This window comes from Acipenser ruthenus, chromosome 7 (assembly GCF_902713425.1).
Source record: "Acipenser ruthenus chromosome 7, fAciRut3.2 maternal haplotype, whole genome shotgun sequence".
NCBI lineage: Eukaryota > Metazoa > Chordata > Actinopteri > Acipenseriformes > Acipenseridae > Acipenser > Acipenser ruthenus.
In genome coordinates this window covers 59,637,526-59,656,124 of record NC_081195.1, presented here as the reverse complement: position 1 = coordinate 59,656,124, position 18,599 = coordinate 59,637,526, and the positions used below count along the sequence as shown (strand labels likewise).

Below are 18,599 nucleotides of genomic sequence, written 5' to 3'. Positions count from 1 at the left end.
TGGGGTCTCTTAGAAATAGGCAGAATTGTACAGTTTGACAGAAAATTAAGTTAAAATTAAATCAGCACTTTTTCCACTTCTTTGCTACTAATTAAATCGGCTTTTTAGTTTTTAAAAGCCTATTTTGAGGTTAGAGTCTGAAGTGTTTACATTTGATGTGTTTTTGCATTAGTGTTTTGGTCATCTGCAACAATCTTTTAGCTAAAATGATTAGAAAACTGCGTCTTAGACTATAGTTATTCCTAACCTACATCAAATTATAGGCTGGTTATAACCGCCACTGGGTATAGTATTTGTTTAAACTACAGTAGAATTTATACAAACTCCTTTGTGCTGACAAAGCCTATATCAGGTTTCCTCAACTTTATATTTCTTATTTAGTTTAACTGTATCTGGAGATAAATAATCTCGTCCACAAAAGCACAAAAGACCACACACTCTAAAGACTCCTATATATAAGAAAACCATTATAGACTTTATAGTTCTATCACATCAAAGCAGGATGGATCAATACCTAATATGCGTCATGAAGACTTTATACAATACAAATCATACGCGATCAGGCAACGCTTTGTTGTGCTCCGCCAGTCATTTTGCAATGGGTTGTATATTTTCAGCCATGATCCTTTAAAAGAATAGCAGGATGTAGAAAACATAAGAGTTGCTTTTTGAGTGCCATCATGTTACAACATTGAACTGTCCCAAATGGATATTTTATATTAGGGCTGAGGGAATACCTGTTTTTTCTGTTATATTCCCTTTAATATGTTATTAAAAATTAATTTCACAACAAGAAAAGCTGCCTTTTCCTCATCTATTCAACTGAACCCCAATCAACTGGAAATTAACTGCGGTATTAAGTCATTATAAAAGCTGCCTGGATGTGATATTTCCTTTCACTCTGAGCTCAGACATCATTTTTACAGCAGGACCATACCTTCCTTAGCCATACCTTAAGAGCCACCAATGGGAGATGTATTTGATTGTCGAATTTAAGGAAGTGAAGTCAAAATGATTGTATATCAAATGGATAAATAAAATGACAAGACAAATAACTGCAAATTAAATCCGAGTGGTTTTAGTTTGTTCGATCACTCACATTGGCGGCGTTGACATGCATAAGTCAGGACGGTTTTCCTCACGACCTGTTTGCCGTACTTTTCAGGAAATGCGTTGCTATGCAGTCCTGATTTAGGAAAAAAAAAAATCAGCCGTACCAATGAAGATTACTCAATTCATAGTAATTTTGGGGAGAGGATATTTAAATGTCCGTGTCTGCTTACTAAGTAAAAAAAGACGACTCGGAATATCGTGAGGAGAGCTTCATGCGTTGCCATGAAGATAAAAACATTTAACAAGAGAAATGAATTCACGTGTTGACGCACACATCCTGAATTACGCTGCGCATTAGCTACTTGTTTGTCTGGTTACCTTTCCAACACACATACACAGACACAAAATTATATAAAATATAATTTCTACAAGTTTTACTACTTCAAATTTATATTTGTGTGTCTGTGTGTGTGTTTGAGGAACATCTAAAAGTTCAATTTCATTATTATTTATTTTTATTTATTTCTTAGCAGACGCCCTTATCCAGGGCGACTTACAATCGTAAGCAAATACATTTCAAGTGTTACAATACAAGTAATACAATAAGAGCAAGAGATACAATAACTTTTGTTCAAGCAAAGTACAAGTGTTACAAAACACAATTCAATAATACAGCAGATAATAGTGATAGTTACATCAGGATATGATTAAATAGTGATAGTTACATCAGGATATGATTAAATACAAAATACTACAGGTTAAACACTTGGCATATTACAGTATTCTGAAGTACAGGATTAAATGCAGTAAAATAGGGGGCAGATAAGAGCAAAATAAAGCACATTTAAATGAAGGGTGATAGTGTCCCAGGATTGGTGTTGATGTTGTTTCTGCTGGGATCATTTTATACCATGCCTACTGTCTATTCAAGCAGAAATGTCCTCTTTAAACCACTTCTAAAAGCTGTGTTTCTGAAATGAAATGAAAATTACCTCTAGGGGGGTGCAGCTGGAATTTCGGTCCTATTGTGAAACAGTAATTTTGTAGTAAGATTTTCCACTTACTAACTCACAGTTGCCATGGTCATTTCTAAAACTAACTCCCTTCAGAAATAAAGCATTTAGTACACAAATGATAAGCTATAAAACAAGTAAATCAACAGACTTATTTTCTACAAGCCTGTGATTCTATCGTACAGATTTGTTTTGAATACTGTCAGCACTGGAAACAGAACACATGTTTACAGCAGGTTGTACAGTATATATATAGGGACCAGCATGGATCCTTGTGCCACAGGCCTGAAAGATTTATATTGTTCATCTGTATCCATCAACATACTATTAAACTAAAGAAGATGCTTATTACATGGGTGACAAGCTCATCCATCTTCATTTAAATGCCAGCAGTTTATCTATAAATGCTAAATTTGTTCAAGCGTACAGAAAGAAAAAGATTGATCTGGAATTTTTTTGCTACACTTCATCATTTTCAGATAAAGTCTGCTCAGAAGTGCAATCTTTGTAGGTTTAAGCCTCTTTCACACTGGCATGCTCTACCCGGGTTGGAACCTACCTGGGTCAGGACCTGGTGTCATGCGGGTCGGCTACGCGATTTCACACCGCTTATAAACTACTGTTAAAAAAACCCAGGCTCAAATAGTTGCAAAGGCAAAATAAAAAGAAAGCAAATACCTACACTAATACAACGCTATTTCACACAAAAATAGTATTTCACACTAAATAGTTGTAGACACCAAGTCTTTCTCACCCTTATGGTGAAACAGATTTTTCCCATTGTAAAGCTCCAGATAAAGGAACTTCATTTAGTAGAACACCTTCTCTGCACTGATAGCGATTCATTCACAACGGATACAGTACTGTTTTGTAACCTGATAACTCAAACTTAAATTACAATGGTATATTCAGTCTTTTCAAAAGTGACTTGTCTGTTGATTCACTCTTTCCAGAATCGCCGTCATATCATGGACTTGTTTTGTATTCCAATTTCCACGAGTGCACCTCATCGCTACAAAATGGCATGGAAACAAATGGTAAAATACACAGCTGTTACTCTTGCTACAAAAAATTGTTCAAGCTCTTGAAAAAAACCTGAATCAGACACAAGTCGCCGAGCAATTTGGCGTTTCGCGTTCTGGTGAGTTGCTTCACCATTCTGTTAAATAATGTGCATGTCTTGTGTAGGGGTGCTGTGTTAATTTAGTTTGACAGTTAGTTTATTAATGTTAGTTTGTCTTACCTTATTATTATAGTTTATTAACATACACTTGCCTATTGTTTTTCTTTTACTTATTCAGTTCATTTCATATGCTGATGCACATGTGTCATGACATGTAATACATATTTATTTATTTATGTACTTGGCGGTACATAAATGGCTAAGTCTTAGAAAACACTTGCTTCCCGATGGGTGTTTTCTTAGCCAGAGACTACTGTAGAATTAAAATAAATAAGCCCAAACAGTTGGAAAGGCTAAACTATTAAATGAGTTTAAGTACATTTTAGAGGATTAAAACATAATTTGCATCCCAGGTACCTTTTGTAATAAAATTTCAGAGTTTAAAAAACCCAAACAAAAACATTTACAACATTTACAGACTGGCATATTGACCAAAACAGGGGATTTGCTCACTGAGTAATGTGCTCATATTTTCAAAGATGTATTCTCTAATCTGGCATCTGATTTCTGTCACAGCTGAAGTGAGCAGAGGTGCGAGTGTGGCAGAGCTGCTAAAATAGCTTTACAGCAGTCGACGTGGGATGAAACAAAAGCATGTGTCAGTGCTTCAGCAACCTGTCAAGTGAGATAATAGCAAACACATGGGCTTACATGTGTCCTTGATGGGAAGTTTGCCAAAACTATAACAAAAAAAGGACACTGTGTTATGTGTGTTTGTTTTTTATTTTTAGATTTGAACTGCTCCAGGAATTGGAGATAGTTTGCATGAACAGATTAGCAAACGCAAACTGCAAAAACCATCAAATATTCTATCAGTTATAGTAAATACTGCTTTAAAACATAGCTTCGACCCACTCCTACTTGTCTTGGCGTCAGAAAAAGTTTCAACCTGCATTTTATTTTTCCACGTGAAATCCTAATCCGATTGTTCTAATTGGTTTGCATGTTAATTTGATAACCCCTGCGTAAACACTGCAGGTGCAGTTTGCACAATTTTTTGAAATAATCAACTGAAGAACAACCAATGTTATTTTGTAATATTTGCAGTTTGATTTGCATTATGAAAAATGAAGTTGATTGCATTTGAATATAAAGACCTTGATAGATCTGTCCCTTTATGCACATTTGACAAGTCACATTTGACATCTAATTATGAATATAGTTTATACATGCAAACAAGTTTTAAATTATTATTATTTTTTTTTTAGAGGGTACATGGTTAAATATGTCGCTTCGCTGACATACTTGAAAGTTTTTTTTTTTGTTTTACAGTATCCTTTCTTTGACATTATCCCCCCCCCCCTTTTCTCCTGATACAGTTCATGACGAAAACACTAACAGTTGCATTTCAGTAGAGCTTGCAGAACTGACCTCTCAGAGCTCCACACTGCCACCATGCAATATGCTCTTTTCTCTGCTGTCAACTGCACTTTCAAATTCTTGTAGCTCATTATAATTGTACCGTTTGGAAAAATGTAAATAATGATAAACATACAGTATGGTTATACCCATTAATCTACTTGTATTCTGGAAGTCTGATCTTCAGCAGATGCTGAAACGCACAGTAACTGAAGCCCACTTTAATGCTTTGAAGATCAAAAGTGAAAAATGCTGCCACGTCAAGAAAATTCATCACTGACCATAACTCACCATTTCAGCAGGTACAGACACAGCCAACCAGTGGCTCTTATTACATTATGGTCCAGAAGCCTAGAAGCAAAAAAATCTGCCTGATCAATCTTACTGCAGTAACAGCCATTAAACACAGCTGTAAAACTGTTACTGTGCTCCATATATACAGTGCACAATTCACAAAGCCAGAAATCACTTTGTTTTATTGCAAGATCCTTTCTTAGACATGCACCTGTTTTATGGTGCAAAACAGTTTGGCATTGTGTGCCATGGAAGCTGTTTTAGCTCTAATGTAATTTAAAGAAAAAAAGTCACATTCAATGATTTTGTACATTTCAGATATGGCAGGTTTACCCACGGAGTTTAATATCACAAAATCACTACTGACACACTATTCGTAAGAACCAATACAGCATTTGCCTATTCAATGTACCTCTGTCCTTCACTTGTATTGACCCAAGGGAAGACTTATCAACAGGACTATAATGCCCGAAGCCGTAGGCTGGAGGTAACACTATGGCTGAGTCTGCAGTACATATTTAACCACTTCAACACCATGACGTACGTCAAATGAAAACCAACTTACAGTACCATGCCGTACGTGCGTACGTCAAGTTTCACATTCTATTCTATGATCGGTTTCTCAGTCTAGCGTTTCAGGTTTCATTCCCTAAGGCAGTGCTAGTACTGTGGAATGTGCAATGAAAGTTGGGGGAGGGTCAGGTGACATTTGTATCCAATTGCGTATCATGTAGCGATTCCAGTCTAGCTGTGGGCTTTTAGAAGGCTGAGATATATTGCAGGAAGCCATTTAGCTTTTAAAAGTATATATATAGCGTTTTAAATTATTATTTTTTTATTTATTATTAGTTTTACTTGTTTAGTTACAGTTTATATAGTTTTTAGCGAAAGCTAAACATGGCAACGTACGTGGTCTTTCTATAATGAGCAACGGGAGTGAAGTTGGTTCAGAGGATTTCGATACCAGCGACAGTGATACTAACTTATCACTCAGCGATGATGATGAAGAGGATGTGGAGCCAAGAACAGTACAACCTGTACAAACAGAAGAGCATGCAGCTACTTTACAGGTAAGCCAGCTGCAAACGGGAAGCTGTTTGGTTTGAAATGGCAGTACTGTGACGAAATACTATCAAAACACAGCACTGGGTGCAGGCAATGCGGCAGCCAGATCCATCACAATGCCTGCGCAAAGTAGCTGTGTACACGCATTTGTGACTATCCCTCCAACACAAGCGAAGCAGACACCGTAAAAAAGGTACAGGGTCTGCTACGAAAACGAAAAGAAGAGACACAAGAAAAATGTGCAGTGGTTGAGAAAGCAACCCTGGGTTCTGTTGTATTGAACATTTTAATAAATGGCACAGAGCAAGTCGATAATGGCACACGTTTTGATGTTGTTTGATTTTTATTTGATAATTACTGATTATTATTGTTATTAGCAGAGTTTTTGTTTTCATTGTTAAAAAAAAAAGGTTTTATCTCTATAATGAAAAACACAATTTAAGTCATTTATTTGTGTTTTATTCATCATATGTTAACATATAGCAATTACAGGTTTGAAAACATTATTTTCAAAATCTGGTACCTGGGAAGGGGTTTCATTTTTACATCTGGAGTTGAAGTGGTTAATATATGAATCAGTCAACAAAATAAGCGAGGCAAGGTTGTATATATATCCAGCTCTCCATACGGCTTGCTGACTGCTGCATAATCCAGTTTACATACTGGCCGTCATATTTGTTTACATCATCGAGCTGAATTTCAGAAAGTCAGAAAACAGTGACATTTTAATCACCATTTTAGTGTTTGGAGCATCTTTCATTTGTAGTATGTTTTGTAATTCATTTTAAGTCACAGAATCACTATTCAGCAGTGTTTTTTCAAATTCAGCCATTTTCTCTTGTTGTGAGGAGTGCAGGGGAGAAGTGCATATCTTTTAAAAGGGGCGGGAATGACAGTGATGTGAACCAATCACCCAGTGGTGTAAGGATGTTAGGGCAACAGCTCAAACTATTTTTGCTCCTATGATGAGGTTTTAACCAGTCACAGGCCAGAATTTCCAACCACTGATTCATTCTATATATATATATATATATATATATATATATATATATATATATATATATATATATATATATATATATATATATATATATATATATATATCTTACAATGCTACAAAATCCCATTTTTCTTGAAATATTTGGGGACAGTAAATACGGCGTTGCAGATAACTCACAATAATTCAACTCTGCTTGACGCTCTTTAAATATCTTTCCTTGAGCAGGATGTCGCAAAACACAGAACATTAAATTGTTAAGTTATGCTTTTGTTCTGCCTAATCAAATTAACCTTTTTCAAATTGATGCTGAGTCATGAGGAGCTGTGCACCACTCTGGAAAACTAGATAAAATAGCTCATCACTTTCTACAGTACAGTCATGCCAGACTGTTTAAAATGACCAGTCTATTCTCTGATTGGGACATATAAAAAATATACAATTACAGTTTCATTTTGAAACAAACATCTAATTACATGTAAAAGAACTGCCCAAGGCTATGGGGATTAATATTCAGTATTACTACATACAACATATTTTATAGTTATGGATAAGGCAGTAATAACCCTGCAAATACAAACCTTATAGTTACCATACAATAAGATCTACAGCAGATGCTTGGGTACTTAAGAAATTATTTATCTTTTAATTACACTTAAAACCTGCATCTTACAAGAGTGCTAAAATGCTAATGGTATTATGTTAAAGCATGGAGTAAAACTGAACTGAGATGGACATCATTCTTCAAAAGTACCTTTCCTGTTCTTAAACAAATTCTTAATTGAAGATAAAATAGAATAACACATAAGGAACAAATTCATATGTATTGTATATTTACCATGTTTACACCCAAAATAAATTAACAAGGTGCCCCTTCAAGCCTGTGTACATCTCCAAAATCAGTAACTGGTTGATTACAAAGTAAACACGCCACTTTAACATGTCATTGTGTCAACTGTATGGATCATGTGAATGTAACGCTTATAACTTGCCACTTATATTTGCAATACAATAATGGCAACATGGGGAAAGAATCCCATAGGTGGCACCAAATGAGCTGTTTCTCTATTGAAAGTTCCCATGCTGAACATGGAAAGTGGCAAAAGTGTTCCGTTGGGAAACCCATGAATTGAACTGCTGGTCAAATGGAACACGTCTGGGGTTGTCGTTATTATATCCTTTAAGTTGTACTGTATGTTCATTGGATTAATACATTTATTGCTTAACCCTTTTATTTAAGGGGACAGATTAAAAAAAAACCTCTCCTAGTCTTTATATGGGGACATATGTAAGACGCAAATGCGTGACAACCTCATATGAGGATGACATTTTTCCCCCATATAGAGCAATTACATTTTTTTTTCAATATTTCATGAAAAAGGGTTAATCCCCCTGGATTTTGGGTGAAATCACACTTAAAGATTACAAATTCCATGATCACTGGACACTGTCGGTTAAGTTAACAAAAAAACAAACAAAAAAAAAAACCACCCCATGAACAAAGATGAAATATGTTTATTAAATATCTATGCAAAAAGCGGATTTCAAGTAACCGAAAAGGGAGTGGCAGCGCGGAGATGACAGTCCCTAATTGATCTTTCTGGTTTCCTATTTTAAATTAATGATGCGATTTATATTCAAAAGCTTTTCCTCCATAATTTCAAAATGTCATAAAATTCCTCGTAAACAAATTCAAATTTAAAAGTTATTTAAAATATCCAGAGTCTCTTTTTTTTTAAGGCTGCTTCAAAACAGCAGCAACTGGATTAGCACTAAATAACTACCCGATCTTCATTTAGGAAAACAAGGGTTATGAGGTTTTAAATAATTTCAAATGCCCCAAAATGAGATAATTTCCAGCAAGATGAAAAATGACTATGGTGTTAACTGCTGTGAATTCAATCCAAATGATGCACAACATATTCATGTGGTTAAATTAAATTCAGAATCTTCCAGATCATTTCAGTCTGAAAAGGATAACTCAAAAGTAAAGAATAATGCTAGCTGTAGGAAAGGTCAACTTCAGGACTAGGGCTGGAACAATAGATTATTGGGATATTATCGATAATGTGTTTAGTGTTCACTGTTTATTCTGCAGAACAATTATCAACAACTGTATTATCATCAACAGTCGTGTTTCTGACATTTAAAGCTTAAAAGGATCAGCACCACTGCTCCGAGAGGTTTTTTTTTGTTTTTTTTCTCTCTCTCTCTGTGTAATGCAGCTTGCTCCTGTATTGTGGGTGTAAACAGTGGAATGGCTTTATTTAAAAAAAGTCAATAAACGAAAAGCACACAGAGAAAGAAGAAAATGCATGAGAGAGGCTTCTACTAACCTGGGAGAAAGTCGCAAAATAATCAGTATTGTGGATTTTTTAAGATAATCTAGAATTAAAAATGTCATTATCGTCCAACCCTACACATCATAGTGGAATGTGCAAGAAGGAATGTATTCCTGGTTCTTAATCACTTCCTGTGCTTTATGTCTTATGGTTGGATTATATCTAAACCAAAGAGTAAACCTGACCTACAAAACACAAAGCAATTAAGCAGCAAGAAGCAACCACATTTTTTAATATATTATGTTTTAGAAAAACAAATACCTGCACAAATAATCTGCATTTAAGTAAACACAAAGAACAAGACGACGACAATTAAGGTAAGCAAATGGATCCTGAGATCACTGACAATGACTAACAAAGCTATTTTGACAGGTCATCCACAATGTGGTGAAAGATTTCATTTGCACTGTATTTCACATTTCTTTGGAAGCAATTATAGTTCCCCCTACCATGACGGCTCAATAGCCTCCAGCGGGCTGCCACCTCCTGCAAGGCTGGTCCCATATGTGCAGCTACAGTTATTCATCTCTTCACTTCTGCAATGTCTACATCAACAAAAAAGAGATGCTATCATTAGTATGAAAACTGAAAACACAGAGCAACGATAAATGAAATATAACAAGTATTGTGGAAAAAGTAAATCCGAACACACACACAGAAAAACTCAGAAAAAGCTGTTAATTTCAAAACAATCTTTGTTTTTACCTTCATATCTTGCCTGAGCCGAATTCTGGTCCTCTTAATTTTATTTCAAACAGAGCTGACAAATTACGTAATTTGTTCATCCCCGATCCTACTTTTAACTCGCATTTCATTTTTGCAGTCGCCTAATTTAACGCTGTGTTTTTGTAATTAATTTTATTATTATTATTATTATTATTTATTTTTTTTATTTATTTCTTAGCAGACGCCCTGCGCTGAGTATTTCGCCAAACATACCACAAAGCATTTTGGGATATTGGAGGATACACAAAACATGTAGTTTGGTATTACAGCATCCACACTTCTGATAAACCGCACTACCTGATGCGATCTAATTTAGAACCGGACTCGAGACTACCTCCTCGAGTACGGTATTAAATGCTGCGTAGTGTGGATGCAAACCGTATTTAGCACTTTTAAGCCGGCTTAAATGCAACTAATGCGGTTTAAAGGCATAGTGTGGACAGGGCCAAAGGAAAGCATTGTTTCCGGAAAACAAATGTCTCGACAGAAGACACCACAGAGCATGAGCAATGACGATGCTGCTTTGAACTGCCCACACACATCTGCCAATGTTTGTTCAAATTCAGGACACACTCTCAATGCAGAAGGGTTCCTAGGGATATTATTATGCTGCAGGTACACACACACACACACACACTAGCACAAGCTGACCTAAGTTAACCTACCAGATTACACAGGGGAAGGAATAAATAAATAAATAAATAAATAAATAAATAAGTAAATAAATAAATAAAAAAACAGACACCACACAGACTCGCAGGATCATGGTTTCCAAAGTAATTATTTAAGCTGCATTGACATTTCTGCAACCTAATCCTGAAAAACAAACTCACTAAAATAGTGTTTTGCAAGGACCTTTTTTTATGGATTTCGCTTTCTGAAAAACAAACTTAAAAATAAACTGAGCAAATAGCGCGAGTACAACTATGATAAATGGACATTTCTATTGTTTTAAATGGCCACCAACACAAACAGGGTTATGCCATTTCCCCAATTAAAGTTAACCAGTGAAGTATTTAAAATGTATATGTCAAGATCAAAACTTCTATCTGACAGTAAAAATGCAATGTTTCATTTGGTCAGTTTTCGTTGCTACATAAAAGCCATGTTATAATATTTACCTAGATTGTTAAGTGAGTTTAGAAATAAAAACGAATTCAACTTTTAAAAAAATCTATGCATTGTTAAAAAATAGTATATGTCACACGAGGCAAATGCTGATTGGCCTCTGTGTAATCAGAGTCATCTGCCAAGACTTACAGAAGACGACAATGACTGCAGAGGGTTTTAAAATCTAAAATGCAATCAATCAATATGCACAATAACCCAAACAATATATACAGGTAGCGAGCAAGCTGTATCGATCAGAACAGCATGCTCTGCAGGATAGATTTTCATAGTCATGAACCATTACCCAAGCCTGCATGGAGACTGATCAGCACAGCAGCCATCTTCCAAGACAGATTTTTATAATGTGCGACACATCATGCCACTTAATTGTCCAACTATTTTGTAGTTACATAGGGGGACATTTTTAGGGAACACCAAGTAGATTAACTAAAGTTTGTCCAAGTAGCTTAGCAAACCGGTTTGGCTGGTAAAATGTACTGTATTCTGCTTTTACTACTGCAAATTGAATGCATAGCAGCCTCAGTTTATGTGGGAAGTGGTTCGGAAAAAACATGCACAGCAAATGGCTGTTCTTCATTCCCAAGCACAACCCAATTTGCATATTATGTACTTCGCTGAACTTCCCAGCAGCTTCCCACTAATCTTATTGTTGATTGACTTCAGGGATGCTGGAACTGGCAAGTTTGAGGGAAGTCAAGAACTGGAAGTTTCAGTATTATCCTGCCACCTTCGCACAATCGTTTTAACACAATAAAACATGTGAATTCATCAGTTACATGAGTTTGGAAAAAAAAAAAGACTTTTGCAATAAAATAATCAGTGCAGTCATTTTCTAAGAGTAAATTTAATGAAATTAAATGGATTTTAACTTGAAACTTACTTAATATAGCCTAATTATTATTATTATTTATTATTTGTTTATTTAGCATTTGTTTATTTTGTCGGCAATTAGGTTCCCATTTTACCACAACAGTTCCTGGGCACAGCTTTGAGTCAGCCAGTTGTCATAAGTGGCTAATCAACAAATACGTTCACATTCAAAGATGTATTTTTTTTGCTTACAGAACCAAATTTACAATTGTCTGTCTTTTATAAATTCACATCCATTCCTTGGGCAATTTAATTAAAGCCCATCTGGTGTTCAATATTTGTGATAAAGACTCTGCTTTCAGACACAAATTCAATTTGACACATGTGACTCTCTGGAAATCCCTGTTGGTTTACTTTGCCTTTTACTGGTTCCTAAAAATGAAACCCACAGTACTACAGTACTACAGTCTTTCAGAAATGTATTTATATATATATATATATATATATATATATATATATATATATATATATATATATATATATATATATATATATAATCTCCTTCATTGGACCAGCAACCACTGAGCTCACTACATTGAAAACACACAAGATACGTCTATTATATTACAAACATGTGCACACACAAAGACGGGATATTTTTCCAGTAGTTTGAACTTACGTCTGTGGTGCATTATTCTGATTCAGATGCAGCGTTGTACTGGTCATATTAATAGCAAGGCGCGCACTTTTTTCATCCTTCTCAAGCATTCTCTTCATTCCACCATCTAGAAAGTACTCTTGGCAAATGCTGAAAAAAAAGACAAGAAAGAAGCTAATTATATTTTAAGCTAAAAGGAAGTCTGTTTGTAAATTTCTATTAGATATGCTCAGAACAGATGATTGGAATTGCATGTTTAAAATGGTTTGATTTATTTAATTATGTATGGACAAATTGCAAAAAGATATTCAATCTCGATGGTAAAAAAAGTATGTGTTGAATAAATTAAACAGAATGGTTCGGTACACCTTTTACCACACATGTGGCAAGGCCTGACGGGAATGGATTTGCCACTCCCATTATATAGTCATCTTCACTTATAAGTAAATCTATTGCATACAGTACCAAACCATTGCTATATCTGAGAGATACACACACATTATATATATATATGTGTGTGTGTGTGTGTGTGTTGGGAACTATATCTAGTTCTTCTCTGATATTACTGTACACGTTTGACATAATCTGTGAGAATATATGAAAAGTGAGAAAGAATGAAAGGTTTACAGAAAAATATGCAGTGTTCTCTCTATAATGGAAATTGGCTGCAATAAAAGATTTCAGACAGCAACAGAACCAATTAGCACGTCACCACCTATAGTTTTACATTTTAAACACTTTAATACAATGCTAGTTAAGAAGAAGGTTGAACAGAATGGTGTTTGTTGAATTAATTCATTAATAATCTAGGAAAGCAACACACAGAAATCAAAAATATAAAAAATGACAAATTGGCCTATAACTGGAAAAGATGTACATTTCATCACAAAATTTCACTTTTACATGTCTGTTATATTTCACAATGTTCACAAAATGCTGTTTAACTAGTGCAAGTGTTCACTTTAATACTGTGAATAATTAAAAAGATCTGTAGTTCAGTAAACGGCTAAAAAGTATGGCAGCACACTAAACCGGTCATCAATCTTTCACTGTGTCTGTGATGAAGCTTGTTCTCCAGCACCGGTTTGATTAATTGCTTTCTTTCTTTTCAGCACCTTGAACAAGGTATTTTAAAGCATGATACCCCCAATCACTTAGAAAGGGTCAGTCAACAGAACTGGTACAGAATAACATAACTTTGTAAAAACAGACAGTAGCTCTGAGAGTATTAAGCTCTCTGCTGAGAAGACAGAAAGACCACTTTTACCATTCCGACTACAGCATTTTAAAGAATTAGCTAAATTACATTAGAGAATACGACTTGCTGAGTCAGAGCTTATTTTTTTGGCACAGAACTTCCCATTTGTTTTACTGACAGTGAGAAACAAACTCTGTACCACTTTTAAAATACACACAGCAGAAACAAGAGACAATTACACTGCATATATCTGTTTATCGATTACCTTTTTATTTCTTTTGGTTTGTTTGTTTTGTTTGTTTTTATGATTTTGTTCGCTAAATTGTTCTTTGGGACAAATCCGTGACAAGAACTTTACATACGCATAAAGCAAAGTTTTGTGGAGATTCACCAAACAAACAAAAATATTATCGAGGTCCTACTATTCTATAAGTTGTAAAACAAAGGCAGCAATACGTTTGTATTCTATGTGACCCAACATTACCAAGCTCATACATAGTTTTGAAGATTATGAGCCATATTTATAAAGCATTTTCTGTCAAGTTCACCAGACTGTTTTAAAAGGAAAAACTAAATAAAAGTAAATAATAATAATAATAATAATAATAATAATAATAATAATAATAATAATAATAGGTAAGTGGTGACCTGCACATAACACAGATTTTAATAATAATATTAATAATGAAGATGGTGATTATGTAGTGCTTAACAACAACAACATAATAATAATAATAATAATAATAATAATAATAATAATAATAATAATAATAATAATAATAATAATAATGATGCACTTTTATATACTTAAAGTTAATAAACAAGTATATTGGTATATAGCAATTGTTTTTCTCTTACTTCACAAATCACGTCTCGCCTGTGACACTCTCCTCCTGAGCGCAGACAGCTGCAGGCTTTTATATTAACTAGCTATTAAATTAATTATCCTATTACCCCTCGGCCATAGTCTGCACGAGTTTAATAAGGATGACTGTCAGCGAGTTAAATAATCAGTAGCTGATCTGTCACGCATCCTCACAAGGTTTTAATAATCCAAAATAATAACAAATAATGGCGACGGCTTTACATCTGTGCCGCAAACAACAAGACGATAAATAATAATAAAATAGCGCACATTATATATATATATATATATATATATATATATATATATATATATATATATATATATATAGGGGTGGGACACTCCGCCACAGGAAGTGTTCAGTGTGTCAGAAATTTAAAAGAACCATGTAGCACTGGTTTATCCAAGTTGGAGCTGTATTTAAAGTGATGTTATAATATTATATATATATATATATATATATATATATATATATATATATATATATATTCATTCTATTATATATATATATATATATATATATATATATATATATATATATATATATATATATATATATATATATATATAGCCTTGTATAGCCTTGTATAGCCTTGCAAAGGATATTCTAGAAACCTTAAACACAACGAAAAAAGGTAAAACACCACCACTGTTTTCAATGGGAGTAAGCGGCAGCCTCGGGCAGAATCCACTAAATTTGACATCACTGGGTAGCTTGGGCTGAATATAGGGCAAACTAGATACAGTAGAACAGACAATTCAGAAAGCTGCATTCTGGTTCTGGAAAGCACAGTTATGTATAGGCTGTAAGAAAACAGTGATTTATTTATCAAGAAGTTGTGGCCTCTGTGCATTAAAGTTGTGGTTTCGGCACGGTCATAAATATAAAAACACGTATATATACACTGTACTTGCTTTCAAGATGGATTTTTGTTAATTTGTTCAAAAACAATACGAAAAAAACATACAAATAGATAACCAGGACATAAGTTCTTAAGACTCCCTCTTTATCACCATTTGAAATAAAACGTTTTACACAGTGTTTCATTACAAGTGAAGAGTTGCAGCTAACAATGACGCATAACATACAGTACTTGCATAACAGTAAAAGCTCACTCACAAAATTGAACAGCCACTACAGTATTTGCAAGACGGCAATAAACCTTCAGTCACAAAATTTAACAGCAAGAATGTAAGCACAGTACAGTACTTGCATCACGGCCCACAGTCTTCTTTCCCGTTGCTAACCATAGCAACGGGAAAGACGATCACTGATTGGCTAGAGAGGATGACAAGGCATACCAATCCCCCACTAGAGTGACATTTCCTTTTCTGTTTCAGTTTATTTTTCAGCATTATTTTGCAATGAAATTACATATAAATAATAGAAACATTGTAGTCACATTAAAAGTTAAGGCAACTATAAGAATTCACGGCCCGCGATTTTCTTACAGCCTTAGTTATACATTATTTACACATTCTTGTATCTGTTTTGAATCCCTCTCTGCTGCCCGAGGAGCCTGAATTCTTGGAAAGGTGATTATTTTATTGATGGTACAAAACTATTTCATGCATTTTGTTCTGCTGAGGAGTTGCTGATCTGTGCACTTAAAAACAAATGTTTAATTAATAAGAAACAACAGCAACCGATTCATCCAAGTACTGCTACATTTGAATATTTTAATATAATTTCACAATGAGTTTATAACTTTTTATTTTATTTTTTTGCACACACCATGCTGACAAAATGATGCACTCAAATCGTGTTTTTGGGGGGGTAAGGCCGCTCTTTCTTAACTTTGCATGTTTTGATTTATGGCTGCACAACATTGTCTGGCTGAATCCTTTTCCAACTCACATATTTAGTATAATTAACTGTAGTAGGTGTATTCATTTCTACATTATCATCATTAGAGAAGCAACCATTAAATCTATTAATCTATTACTGATCGCCATGGCTTTTATTCTGCAAGCCTCTATTAAAAATTCATTGAATTGATTAAGTTCCCTTGTGCCCTATTTGGAACCTTGTGCAGCTACAGCATCTACCCAGTAACATAATACTGTTCATTGTATTTTTACTTGAAAATGACAAAATGCCTGCAATGTAATACAATGTGAACACATTCACTAGAGGGGAGCAGTGACAGCATTGAACTTGCTTGTTTTTATCTGTCTTGCTTGCTCTTAAATAATAAAGTTTTCTTAGCATTTGTTCCCCATAATGCACTTCCCTTTGAAGGAACACAGCCAACAAACGTGAGCTGCTTCTGGGAGTTTGAGTTATTGGGATAAGCTGGACTTAGTTTTGCATACTGTATATCTGGAGAACTGATTCTCCAGTTGTCATGAAACTTGGTATTAACACTATTCACCATACAGATTTTGGAGGTATACTGGGGTGTCCATGTACATCCATGCATCTGTATGTTACATTTACATTTGTACTTGTGTCTGGAGAACCACTTGTCCAACTGTCATGAAACTTGGTAGTAACATTATTATTATTATTACTATTTTCTCGATATAGGGGGTACCTGTGGGAAGCGTGTCCCCACAGGACGAGTCTCTCATCAATGTGTCATCGATGGCATAGGGGAAACCCCATTCTGACAATTTCAGAAGATAGGAGAAAGACCTGATGCCATCATGTTTATAACACAGTCTAGCATGTTCAACTGAAGAATGAAGTTTGGTATATAATAGTATATGTTTTGTAAAACAGTTTCATACAGCAAGATTCCTCCAGCTAACCAGTATCCAAAACAATGTTCCCATGTCTCTTAGGAGATCTAAACTGTAGAACCCCTTTAAATAATCAGATCACTGATGGAAAAGACCCAGGGCTTTCAAACAAAACAAAGGGAACTGAGAAGCACCACACCCATAATCTAACAGGATCTATACGAAAATCCAAGTTACTGGTAAAAATGAATAAAACATAACACATGTTGAACTTGTACAACACAAAACAACATTACATTTTATGAACAAAAACTGGTACTGTAGACATTTCCCTAAAATAATCATTAAGGGAATAACAGAATGAATCAATTATTTTTTTCTCTGTATTTTTCCCTAGATACAAAAAAACCAAATACGGTGCGAGTTGTTTGCTTAGTTTACAAGATTACCTCAATCCCATTTTGGTTTCTATCGTGTGTTCCGTTTATGCTCACCTACGACACCATTCAATGCGTCCCTCGCCCTCGCATGTCTTCGCCCAGTGGTTGTCTGCTAGGTTCTTCATGGCAACTGCATATTCACTGAGTGTCTCTTCATCCTCGCAGTGTTCACGCCAGATCTTATCAAAGTCGCCCACTAGAAGAAAAAAAAAAAAGCAGTAAAGACAGACAAATGTAAAAATGCAAGTGCAGCCAGATGGCATGACCTGTAATAACCTGTGCTCATCTCTGTTCTGCAATGGATTCTGAAGACAGCAACATGTCAGATTGCATCTCCAGCTACAAACAAATCCTGTCAATATCAACTGAAGAGATTCCCAACACCACTACCCGCAGAACAAACCCAACCATTTCCCACTTCCATTAACTTCAGATAAAACAAAACAAAATAAAAACCCACACACAATAGTACTGGTTTGTGGATTTAAAAGTTCAATAAGCAGTAAGAAACTGAAGCAGAATCTAAACCACAGCCAAGCAGATCAAACCTTCTGTAGACGTTATCTAAATAGGAAATTAAGCAAACACCATCATATTCCTTTTTGCTTTAAAAGGGCAACATGTAGACCACATTTTCCAATTAAATCTGGACAAAGTGCAGTCAACAGCATATTTTCTTGCTCATTGATAAGATAAAGCAAAAAGCAACTGACTTTTATATTGGCTAATGTAATACTTCTGATAATCATACAGCAAATACATATTAACATGTACATAATT

At 34.8% G+C, this 18,599-nt stretch overlaps 1 protein-coding gene across 1 annotated transcript in view; it reads right to left on the bottom strand.

The window, feature by feature from the left end:
• bmt2 (base methyltransferase of 25S rRNA 2 homolog) overlaps positions 1-18,599 on the bottom strand; it is a 51,347-nt gene that overhangs the window by 19,610 nt on the left and 13,138 nt on the right. Inside the window, exons 2-4 of the mRNA XM_034027068.3 lie at positions 17,874-18,015; positions 12,653-12,781; positions 9,756-9,851 (exon numbers count right to left, since the gene is read on the bottom strand). Of these exons, the coding sequence (XP_033882959.3) occupies positions 9,756-9,851; positions 12,653-12,781; positions 17,874-18,015 (367 nt within the window). The remainder of the gene's footprint in view (positions 1-9,755; positions 9,852-12,652; positions 12,782-17,873; positions 18,016-18,599) is intronic.